Source organism: Astatotilapia calliptera, chromosome 22, assembly GCF_900246225.1.
Source record: "Astatotilapia calliptera chromosome 22, fAstCal1.2, whole genome shotgun sequence".
Taxonomy (NCBI): Eukaryota; Metazoa; Chordata; class Actinopteri; order Cichliformes; family Cichlidae; genus Astatotilapia; species Astatotilapia calliptera.
The window spans coordinates 6,352,395-6,364,911 of record NC_039322.1 but is presented as its reverse complement, the minus strand read 5'-3'; the positions used below and the strand labels follow the sequence as shown (position 1 = coordinate 6,364,911).

Genomic DNA, 12,517 nt, shown 5'->3' with positions numbered 1-12,517 from the left:
TGATGCTCCTGTTAAGCACAGTTAAAGTTTCAAATATTTAGGTCAGTAAATTCCCAGCAGTCAAAAGCTCAGATTTCAGACGGCTCTGAACACTCTTTGCTTCTTATGATTTCATAGAGAGGTGATATCATTAATCTCATGAATACAGCCCTGGATGTGAGCACAGACAGCACACGGCTCTGATGTTTAAACACTCCGACTGTGAGGGGCAGCCAATCAGAAGAAAGCTGGCTTAAAGGTAGACGAGTTAAAACCGCTAATTTCAGACAGCAAATGAACTGAAGAGTCACAGCATGAGCATCAGATAACTGGTCTGTCTATGAAGTCTCAATCAACTCTAGTGAACTTCATGTTCACTTCTCTAAGTTTAAGTCTTCAGGAAGAACTGAAGTTCACTGTTTTACGTATGAGGCTAAACTTTGTTTTCAGCTGAATAAGATGTTTGAGAATAAATGCTGAAACACTGGGAACGAGTGGAGCTGTGCTGCTCTGTAACTGGACCCAGTCTGCCCCCTAACTGCAGGGTTCAGTGCTGCAGAGGGAAGCAGCGTCCCTCTGAGGTCATCTCGAAGTTTGGCTCTATGTCAACATAGCTCCAACTTTGCCTGCAGGCCATACATCATCTGTTTGTCATTGCAGTGCAAACAGAATTACAGCTTAATCACTCTTCAGGATCACAGGGACAATTTTACTGTGTGATTTAGTGACACGAGAAAGTCCGGTGCCTCTGCAGAGCACGCTGCTGGTGGAAATATATTTCATCAAAACATGTACAAGTGTTTTCTTCCTCTCGTCAGTATCCACCTCCTGAGTCTGAATCCTCGTGGTATTTTTGTCTGAATCGTCAGCCTCAGACTGGCAGGTCGGGACTGTGGCTGCCGGCTCAGTTTCCAGACGGGAAGCGTTTCTGTGGCATGTTGCCAGTAGAGATGTCAGAGGTCACGCAGCTGCCGGGGAACAGTGTGGGAGGCTGACAGTCAGTTGTGATGTTTTCATGGTCACACAACATGCAGCTGTGCAATGACTGGACTCTGAAAATAGCTGCTTTATTCAGATATAAAAGAAATAGTTTACAGCAGCTCTTTCAGAACAGTTTCTCTTCACTGTTATCTTTTTATAAAGATAACAGAGGCATTGGGCTCATAAGGGAGGACAGTTTCCATTTTTCATCTTTTATATAGCTAATTCTCAACACAAAACTATTACATTTTGGTTTAGCACTGTTTGATAGGGGATGCTTGCACAAGTAGAAGCTGGTTTAGATGCAGAGGTAATTGAGTTCATTCTGGCACATGGGATTTGGATTCAGAAGGACTAAAAGGAGCCAGAGAGGAGGAGGAGGAGGAGGAAGGGGGAGATGGGAAGTTTTTGTCACCATGAAATCTGGACATGAAAGTCCAAGGCTAGAGGATTCATCACTGTGATGTGATCGTCATTTTCCTCATCCTGCTCCCTGCTGCTCATCCTCCCCTCTGCCCTCTGTGTTTCCTCCTGCAGTTGGCATTGGCTCTCAAACAGCTGGGATGCTGCACTTCGTTGTTAAATATTGCCAAAACACTATCTTAGTAATTCATCCCTGCTATTGCTACCATAAACCAGCTATCATAAAATGAAGGTTTTTACGGTGGCCATATGTGATAGAAATGTCCTTTTGTTTTTTTAGGGTAAGTTTATTATTAAATATATGTGTAAGTATACCTCTATATGTGTAAGCAACAGCTTAAACTGCTCTCAATGCCCTGTTTCTGAGATGTTTTGCCACTTTAGGCGCTGTATGATCTCATGGCATGCAGATATCTTTATATGGTCAGCTGAGGCACTCGGCTCTGTTTGTTAACACAGACGCTCTGCTGTTCAAGCCTCTGTTTGTGAGGGGCAGCCAATCAGAGCATAAAACACTACAAAAGACAAATTTAGCCAATGACATGACAAAATAACTTCGTAGTTTATTCACTATGACCTGAAACCAGCAGTTGAGCTCATAAATCCATCAGGACAGTGTTTACAGTGCAAGGGAGTCTTCCCATAGGCTTTGATATATGTAGATTTTTTTAATCGCCCTCTGCTGGCCGTTAGAAATATTACTAGATTAAGGCCTGGGAGTGTGTTTCACTTCACTGAGGTCCTGCACAAAATAAATAAGGCTTATATTGCAAAGAGGCTTTAATGGAGTCTAAGAGTAAAATATATTGAACTATAAATGTGCATAATAGATCCACTTTGATGGTGAAATATACCGCAGGAACAAATTATGGTTATGGCTTATGGTCATTTACTGCAGCCACTTGTGCAGCAATGCACCTGCGATTGCACATGCTCTTAGGTGTGCTCGGCCTGCAGGGTATTTGCATATGCAGATGCAGTTTATGGCTCGGCCTCTGTGTGTGTGTGTGTGTGTGTGTGTGTGTGTGTGTGTGTGTGTGTGTGTGTGTGTGTGTGTGTGTGTGTGTCTCTTTGTGGGAGTGAGGAGAGAAATTTGTTTGTGGAGTATTATCATGTGCTGGCCCAAGGCAGTAATAGGTGCGCACAAAGGTACGGCATATTTCTGGGAGATGTGGAGCGTGTGTGCCCGCGTACTTCTGTGTGTCAGGGTGACCTTGGTACTGACTGCAAGGATTGAGTTTTACTGGGGGAGGGAGAGACGGGAAGACGTGACAGGCTGTTGCGAGCATCGTATAGACCTGTCACGTAAAGGGAGATATTTACATTATTTAATTGTTTGTGTCATTTGAGGGTTTTCTGAGTTTCTGGAGGGATCTAATTATGCTAATATAGTCAGCAGTGAAACTGACGGTCACAAAAGGCTTTCTGTGTGTGTGTGTGTGTGTGTGTGTGTGTGTGTGTGTGTGTGTGTGTGTGTGTGTGTGTGTGTGTGTGTGTGTGTGTGTGTGTGTGTGTGTGTCAGTGACTGTGAGATTTCTCCCTCTGATATCAGAAAGAAAAGAGTCTTTCACTCTCCGGCACAGAGCCTTGTAATAACACTGTAGCTTTCCTCCATCTCTCCTCTCAATGCTTCCTGTACTCTTCCATCTTTATCCCTCCATCTTTCTTCTTCTCCTGTTTCCTGCTTATACTGTAGTCTCACATCATCCCCGGGTTTTGTTGTAAATCTTCCATTTGTAAAACTTTTTGCGTGACGCAGATCCCTGACCTCTTGACCCTGACAGCATGCACACACAAGCAAAAACAGCAGCCTTTAATTCATTGAAGGTCCTGGGAGTGTAAGTGGTATTATACTGTTGAAGTGCATTTATGCATGTGAATTAGTGATGTTTTTGCAGGTGTGAATTAAGTGTGCGTGAAGATGATGTGAAAATTAGCTTAGAGGAGGAGTTTTGTGTGCAGAGGGGCGATATAAAAGCAGATGTAACTGTAATTTTCCTCCTTAAAGACCTGATATTAAGCAGTGAAGGATTCTTAAAGATGGTTTAAGTGTGTAAACAACAACATAAAAAGATTCTTTCAGAGATGGTTGGTTTCAGGCTGCTGAGTGTAACACCCGACTTGTGTGTTCTCAGTGGTGTGAGTGTTATGTCATCTAGCCTAACACACACATGTTGGTCTCTTCTGCCCCACAGTGGTAGCAACAAACTTTCCCACACAAGACATGTCTGCTTCACACAGTTTCTTTTCTCACTTTTTTTCTGTTTTAGTTAATCTATTATTGTAATTTCCTTTTCGCAACTGTGAGAAACTATAAATAAGTAAACGCAACATCCAGTTTCTGCTTTTCTGCAAACTAAAGTGCTCCATTCCCATTAAAGTGGGAAGCTGGAAATCCCAAACAGGCTTTTATTTCAGGTTTTATCTCAGCTTTGTCAAGTTTTAAGGTTCCCATTTACATATGCTCATCCTCTCAATACTTTGAAATAATAGGTCACTTAATTTCCTCCCTGTGAAAACAATCGTGTTAAACTGTCCAAAAAAAAGGACTCTGGGTAACGTAGTCAGTGCATAGCACTAACTAAACTACAGTGGAAAGTACCGGACAGTTAGTCGGGATCTTGAACACACGTCCATCACCTCATGTTATCTGGTAATTGTGATGTTCAGGAAATGACAAACAAAGAAAGACTCACTCCTCGTCTTTAAATCAGTGTGTTAAATCACATGAACTCAAATCAACACGACAGTCAGAACAGTCTGAGGCGGTGAAGTTTTTCACCCCACAAATAGAGCATGAGATTTGTTGTGGTTGTGTGTTGTTTTGTCTCGAGGTTGCTAGGACCAAAAACCTCAGCAGCTTTTTCAGAGGTGACATGATAACTTGACCACAGAGTCAGACGCACAGACACTCACACAGACACTCAGGCACAGACACACAATTCTCTGCGAGGTGAGAGCAGCTGTGGGACCCCCTGCCTTTTAGTGTGCAGCCTGAATCATGCTGAATCACTCTGTAATGTCTCTTACACACACGCGCACACACACGCGCACACACACACACACACACACACACTCCCCTTGTGTCCAAAGCTTTTGAACGCACCGTCACAGTCAGCAGACATCACTCAAAGATAGCCGTTAATAAATATCACAGACAGGATGCATTGCTCACTCATGGCAACAGAGGTAAACACGCATACACACTCACCTTCTCAACAGGGGTGCACACTCGCACTCACAGACACACTCACATCATCATCATCATCATCATCATCATCATCAACAAATTCTGCCAGCGTGTGCACCCACTTAGAAAGTTATATGCATGTGTGCATGCTAATATATATATATACATACAAAAATCTATTTTAACATGCTAAAATGGTAATGCAGAGAATGCACACAGGAAGATGGTATGGTATCTCCCATGTGGTTTCCTTCTGAGTGTGAGGCAACCACACACACACACACGTGGCATACACACATTTCCGTCCTTTTAGTCCCATTTCTTTTATTTACTGCTTTTCTAACGGCGCACTGAGCAACGGCTACAGTCTGGTCGCTTGTTTCAGGGGAATGGAATTCACTGTTAGAGTGTCAGAGAGCGAGTGAGGTTAAAACGCAGCGAGAGAGAGAGAGGCATAGGGGGGAGAGGGAGGGCATCTGAATGGAGAGAGGGACTCAGAAGTTTGTAGCTGCAGGAGTTTGTGTAGGAAGTTGAGAGATGCTGCTGGAGGAAGGAAGGGAAGAAGTGAAAGCAGGCCAAGGATCGTCATGATTCTGTGCGCGGACCTTAGAAGCCTTGTGTGAATCTGCGTGGATGCTGCTAGCGTTGGGACGTAACCTGGAGGGATTCAGTTGTTGGACTTTCAGGAACTTCACTTGGTTGTTATTTAAGTGGTATTTTGTGGAAGTTCAGACAGACTAGGAGCACTTTGTCATCGCTCGGTACGACAAGATGGATTTTCTGTCAGACCCTGATGTCATAACGCCAATCCTGGTGGTGGCTTTTCACTTTCTGACTGCAGCTGGGTTTTGGTACTACCGCCGCCGCCGCCGTCAGATGCCCATCACTGACGCAGGTAAATGGTCACTGTCGACTACAGTTTTCCTCCTCCTCACTGCTTCAGTTCTGACTTATATGTCAAGATCCATGTGCTTCCTGTTTAGGCTCCGCCTCTTCTGCTTCTTTGTTAGCATGTCAGTGTCTTTTTCCCCCCTTTATATTAGTACCTTTAGTGTTTTCTTGACTTGTAATGGGTGTTTGTATTAACCGTGCAGTTTTTCTATTTTAGCTTTACTGGAATGTAAAGCAGCTTGTGCTGTAAGAGCATGAAGGTTCCTCCTGTTTCATCTCCTGTTACACTGAGACACTTCATGCTTTTGTGCTGCAGGGACTTTATTGTTGTATCTACATGAGTCAGTGGAGGAGAATCCATGAAAAAGATGTTATATCGTCGCATTTATGTGCATCTTCAGCTGCTTGCATGAGTTATGCTCTGTGTTTAAATCTTCATACTCTACAGTAAACAATGAAACGCTGTGCTGCCAGTAAGCTGCTAAGTTTGGTCATGTGTCCAATTATTCATACCTTTGTCTTGCATTAGGGAAATTCCTTTTGTGTTTTGTAATGTAGCCTTGGTGCTAACGCTCCTTTAAAGCCTGCTCGAGTTGCATAATTAATACTGTACCTGTCTAAAGTCTGGGATGACTACATCGTTTTGACATATTGATGGTAACCTTTACACTCACGCTCAGTAGCTGCTGTTCTGTCAAAGCTTGTGTCTCATGAGCGGAAAAACTGAACCAATTTCTATGTTTGGTTTTGGGACTGTGGCTTATTTTATCTGACTGCGGTGACTGACTGGGATTCACAAGCAGAGCAGTATCTGCCATGATGTCACAGTGTGAATCAATGAGGTCGATCGGTACTGGGGGGGTGAGGCCAGATCATCTCTGATCACGATTGAGTTGTGGTAAGAGAGAAAAGCGGGCAGTGAAAAGGCTGGCGGGAAACATGGCCGCTATGAAGATAATTAGTGATGGAAGGTGGCCAGAATATGGTTGAACTCATTTGCTTAATGTAGGATTTCACTTTGGTTTAGCACAGGGGTCGGCGACTCCAGGCCTCGAGTGCCGGTGTCCTGCAGATTTTAGATGTGTCTCGATCCAACACAGTTGATTCAAATTGCTAAATTACCTCCCCAACATGTCTTGAAGTTCTCCAGAGGCCTCAAAATCAACTAATCATTTGATTCAGGTGTGCACTCCAGGCCTGGAGTTGCCTACCCCTGGCTTAGCATATGTGGTCTGGCATTTACCTACTGAAATAAGCAAAGTTTTTACTGAAAAAAAGCCCTGGATGGTTATTGATAGACACAAAAATATGAGGTGTGGTTAGATAATTAATGCTGCTAAATAAACAAGATGCAAGATATGTTTCCTTACACATATGTAATATTTCCTTTGAGTGCACTCACCCTCTGTATGGCTGCAAGGCGGTGAAAGTGTGACTTTCTCACCGTGATTTGATCTTTTTGAAGCTCATTCAAAGATGGATGTGAGCGGAATTAGGTGTAAGTGTCACTAACAGATAATACGTCTCATAATACATAAAAGGAGTGTGAACACTTGGCTGTCTGCGTTTAGGTGCGTGCAGTAATTCGGTTACATGTGGGTGTCACAATGATTGTGCACTTGTAGGAATGCAACTACTTTAGTCATTTGGAGATGTTGGGTGTGGTTGGACGTTATGAAGCATCATATTTGACTTTCATGTTGATTTACTTGTTGTTTCCAGTTTATAGAGGAGCTGCTACTGTGTAACACAGCTGCAGTGTGTGTGTGTGTGTGTGTGTGTGTGTGTGTGTGTGTGTGTGTGTGTGTGTGTGTGTGTGTGTGTGTGTGTGTGTGTGTGTGTGTGTGTGTGTGTGTGTGTGTGTGTGTGTGTGTGTGTGTGTGACTTGTGACAGGAAACTCAGCATTTCACAGTGATAGGCCAAGCATGCCAGGGTGTGTGGATGCATGGGTTTTTATATAGAAAGTACATGATGTGGTAAAAGTTGACATACTACTTAAATGTCAGTGGTTTATGCTTTCTTTGAAATTACTACGCTTTTTATTGAGCACAGGGTTTGTTGTTTACGCGTACAGCCTGTCCAACAGCGCAACATCAGTAAATAATAAATAAGGCTTCAGTAGATTTAAAAACCTGCACCAAGGAGAAGTTAATAATCTGTCTGTTTGTTAGGATTACTCTGGGTTGAATGAAAAAGAATTAAAGTGTTACCAAAGTTGTTTAGTAGTAGTATTTTACTAGTAATAGTTTAGCTTAACTTATATTCAATTTAATTATTTTGAATATATCAGGATTTAGAAGCTTTTAGAAGGATTCTTTGTGAGAATGGGGCAAACTGTTGTTGTTCTCAGGACAAAATGACAAAGGGACTCAACGCATTTATGATTTGGAGGGAATTTTCTGTGAGATGAAGAGTCAGGTCTTTTGTGGAAAATCTTCCAAAAAGTTTGAACTTTCACTAAACTGCTTGGCTTGTAATTATATGACCGATCTGTCTGTCACCATCTACCAGAGGCAAATTTTAACCAGTTAGATCTGAATCTACAAGCTCTGTAAGCACACAAACAATGTGTCTAGATAAAAGTGAAAATGTGTGCATAAGTCACCGTAAAAATAACTAAATATCTAAAACCTCCCATGGCTGCAGCCATATTGGACTGTAGTTCTTCATAGTTAGCTAACTGGTCTGAATCAGCTCTGCTTTGCTTGTAAATGCTGAAGCCTGCTGGAGTGATTTCCAGTTGTCAGGAAAAAATGAAAATTCAATCGTCTCACTGTAAAAAGCAAACGTACTAAATTGAAAACAAGTTAAAGCAATGTCTGTTTTAATGTCATGACCACTGAACAGGATGATGAAGTCTTTATTTAGATGTGGGTTGATAACAAAGCCACAGTGACCCTGAATCAGCTTCACTTCCTAACAGGGTTTTACAAACTGTATCACTCTGACCCGAGCAGAAACAGTTTGTAAAACTAATTTGAATTGATTAAAGTCACGTGTAGAAACGTTGAAGGTGCTGATCTAACACGCATCTGTGTAGTATTTAATGCACAGTAGGAGTCCAGGAGTCTGCATTTAAGCCCTCAGGTGTCTGTCGTCTGTGGCCACAGGAGGGCAAATTGAATGTGGTCTTAATCTGCTGAAGGGGCGAACTGGACAGCTTGTTAGTGTGCAATTGGGACATCTTAGCCACCCAGCAGGGAAAGTTTAGATTTGAAAATTGAAGAAAATGACAAACTGCCAAATATTTAACATGCAGTGTTTGTAGCTGCCAATGAAAGAGACAGAAATGGGATGAGAAGCGGAAGAGAAGAAAGAATAAAATGAAAGAGAAGGGACAGAGTGGTGCCAGGCTTCAAGTGTCACCAGAAATGGGCTAAATGAGCCCTGGGAAACAGGCCGGCTGCAAGAAAAATGGAAAATGAAAGAGAAAGTGAAAGAAGTGACAGACAACCAGGCAGGCTAGAAGAGGAAAAGCAGGACACTTGGAAGCATCCTTCACTTCCACATTTAATTTAAATTGAATCAGAGGAGGAGAACGCCAGACCACCGGAAGACCGGGCAGAAGAGAGAGTGTGTTAGAGATTAGTGGCGATAACGGCAGAGAAGGAGGGAGCGAGGGATAAGCATGCTGCGTGGTATTAGAGGCGTAAGCTCCGTCTGGTATTTTTAGTGTGGATGGTCCCTTAGTGACAGAAAGAGAGAACCACTGTGAAGACTGAGGAGGAGAAGAATACCAGAGAGGAAGAGGACACGACATGAGGAGGGATGGAGCTGAAGGAATAAGGCTGCTGTTGGAGGGAAAGGGGGGGAAAGGGGAGGAGCTTGTGTGGCTCTGTCTGAGCTTGTTGTGACTATAAGAGTGTTTGTGAGTCACTGCCTCGCCTGGATAAGTGTGTGTACCTGTACTGTACAACACTGTCCACAGTACACATCCTGCAAGCATCAGGAGCTCGCTTTAACGTCCGCCCTTCCTCACCGCCTGGGTCCGGGGTCACATGACCTGTCGGTGGATATTGTTTGACTCAGAGCTTTTAGCCAGAGCGGTGCAGACTCATTGCTTCCACACAGCTGAGATTATTCAAACCTGCGTTGGCGCTGTCTGGCACAGCTGAGCTATTTTAAGAGACTGCAAAGAACAAGCGAAGAGGCTTCATAAAAATGTGCGTTTAGTCTGTCAGCTGTGAGGACGCAAGCAGGACACTCTTTTATTTTTTTTGTATTTGTTGGTTTTTTATTGCCGGGATGTGTAATCTTATGTCACATGTCGAATACCAGCCAGTTGAGAGCTAAAGAGCAGCTAGTGGGCTCTTATTAAGCACTCACCTGGATCTGAGCTTCAGCTGTGATCCAGGCCTGGCTCAGTTGGGCTCGTCATCTCATGGCTGTTACACGAACAGACTCGTGCACTAATGAGATGACTGATTCCACTCAAGCTGGTTTTCCTGTCAGTATTTAATTAAAGTCCACCTCAGCTCAAGTCCTGGCCTTCTCCTCAGTTTTCTTCTAGCTAGCAGGATTGTTTTTACAAAAGCCAGCTGTGAAGTTTGTGTGTGCATCTTTGGGGAAGGAAACCTGTGATATCAGTAAGCTGGTGGCACTGCTGGAAAGCAAAAGAATGCATGGGTGTTTGCAAAGCGTGGCAGAACAAGCCTTGATTGTATGAGTGCTTTTGTTTTCGAAACATTCAGGGAGTGGATTACATCATCCTAAATGGACGTGGCTGGAGCGAAAAAAGACATTTTTATTCTAAGAAACGACATCACTGTGGGACACGTGCATATACTTCCCTTCTAAAAATTTCCTTTAAAGGAGTCAGCATTACGAGAAACACAATTTGTCCCTCCAGGATTTTCCTTGAGAGGTTCCTGCGTACGCATTGAAGAGGAAAGGCAGAAATAAAAGAGAGAAAACAGAGGAGATGAACACGACAGCACCCCTGCAGCTCTGCAGAGCCACCGTCAGCTGCAGTCGGAGAACACACCGTCTGTTGTGGCCTGCAAACAGAGGGCGAGTGAGCTACAGAATAAGTGACACAGAGAGAGAGAGTCGTAGTTTAGTGAGGAAGTGAGATTAGGGAGTGAAGGAGGCTGTCCTTTTCATACTCAGGGGAGGAGCTGCCAGCTGACTTTGACACACACGTGTGTGAGAGCAACTGCGCTTGGGAAAGAGTGACTGTAGGCCGGAGACATGGCAGCGACGGCAGGGATCAAGGGAAGAGGGAACGGGTGAACCATAGAGAGGGGGAGAGAGCGGCGCTGAGACTGAAACTGGTGGTACCGTCCGGTGCGCTCCTGTCGGCCACTGCTTTCAGTTTCGGATACATGGGGACAGCTTGTTACCAAAAAGACGTCTCACTGCTATCATTATCTGACTTCTGTCTCGGATTATGCGTCACTGACATCAATTCAAGGTCTGAGTAGAGGCGGAGGAGTGAAACAGTAGAACATGTGGCCCGACTACAGGAATGAGTGTAACCTCAACGCTCACCTGTACTCGCTCATGTGCTGTGCAGGTCAGTGTGAGCCCCTACCTGTGTGTGTGTGTGTTTGTGTGTGTGTGTACAGTTCATGTCAACAGGGAAGCTGTAGAGTGTGTGCAGTGCATGTTTACATGTTGCAGAGAGTCTCCTGTGAGCACGTGTTTATGTGTGTGTTTGAACAGTTCCCATTTGTGCACATGCCGGTGACAGCAGTTATGCTAAAGGTTGTCTCTATTAATCATTGTTCGTCTGAACGCAAAGGGTGAAGTGTGTGCACGTCCTGTGTTTAGAGAGCCTGGAAGGGGGTGTGTACGGCTTAACAATGCACTCTGCTGTGCATGTGTGTTTGCCTTTCTGTGGCTGCCACTCACACATCTCCACATGTCTCTGGTTTTTAAATCCTATAACCCGCATATCTGGGATTACTAACCCCAGCTGCCACGCCTGGATGAACCTGATGAATCATTACACTATCATTAAGGACTTTAGGTTTGTAACCTAAGTTTTTCCTCTGGGTTAACAAGCCGGACTACCCGGGCAGGTTTGGGAATCAAGGCGTGTGGCAGTGGTGAAACTATTTTGCAAGAGATGTTGAAATTTGCGCTCTTTGCTGAGAGGCTCTTCCGTCTATGTAAACTCCTTAGAGGGGTCACTCTGTGCGAGTCTGGGTGGGTGTGTTTTTCAGGGTTTAGGGCATCTTTGACTTTTATCCAGTTGATATGTTTGAACCTAAAGCCTAAATCAGACTTTCTCTTTTTGAAATCTCCACAATGCTGTCGGAGCTGTTCGACAGCATTGTGGAGGTCTGAGAGGGTGTGTGTGTCACTGAGTGTGTGTTTGCATAGGTGTGGGTGTCAGACAGAGAGATAACAAGATGCTTAAGAAGGAAGTGATACTCTTTCCCCATGGTCGCGCTCTCACATGGTGGCAGCACGTAAACAGCAGATGAAGAAGTGAGGTACCTGGAGCAACCTTTTTTCCGATTGGCTGATGCAAATTCATTCAATATAGTAGAGGGAAAAAAACTCTTCAGCTCTAATTTGTTCTCATATGATAAAGTATAATATATAAAATTAATGTAAGCATATTTTTATCTCTTTATATGGGAATTGTTTCTACTTAATTACTTTATTTCATTCCCTAATTTCTCGGTAGATTAGCTTCATCCATCTGGTCTCGTTGTTGTTTTCGGAATAAGGCGGATGTAATCAACCAGTAGTTACCGAGCAGAAACTTATGAAATGTTTTGTTTGTTTTTTTAAAATGAGAAGAGTGGGATGCAAGAAAGATGCTAAAATGTATTAATAAATAAAAAGGAAAGAAAGAAAAAGATTAACATAGAAATATCAGTTCATCGGTGATTCCCATTTTTAATATTTTAAAACTTGAAACTACTTTCTACTTTTAACTTTGACCAGAATTATAATGGATTTTTAAATTCTACATTCACATGTATCCAAATCCATGTGAACTGAAAGGATGTGGTGCTGTTTTTCCATCAGGAAGTCAGATATTTAACTGAAAGGCGGGAAGGGTCTGTGTTTCCTCCCAGACAGGCTGATATGAACAG

The 12,517-nt window shown here is 43.4% G+C and overlaps 1 protein-coding gene across 10 annotated transcripts in view; it reads left to right on the top strand.

The window, feature by feature from the left end:
* macf1a (microtubule actin crosslinking factor 1a) overlaps positions 1-12,517 on the top strand; it is a 230,272-nt gene that overhangs the window by 84,112 nt on the left and 133,643 nt on the right. Inside the window, exon 1 of one of the 10 annotated variants that reach the window (XM_026156615.1) lies at positions 5,071-5,468. The exons of 8 other annotated variants lie outside the window; for them this stretch is intronic. In XM_026156615.1, coding sequence (XP_026012400.1) covers positions 5,345-5,468 — 124 coding nt within the window. In that variant the 5' untranslated portion in view covers positions 5,071-5,344. Of the gene's footprint in view, positions 1-5,070; positions 5,469-9,333; positions 10,981-12,517 lie in introns of those variants that run through there. One more of the 10 variants, XM_026156618.1, reaches the window with a different exon arrangement.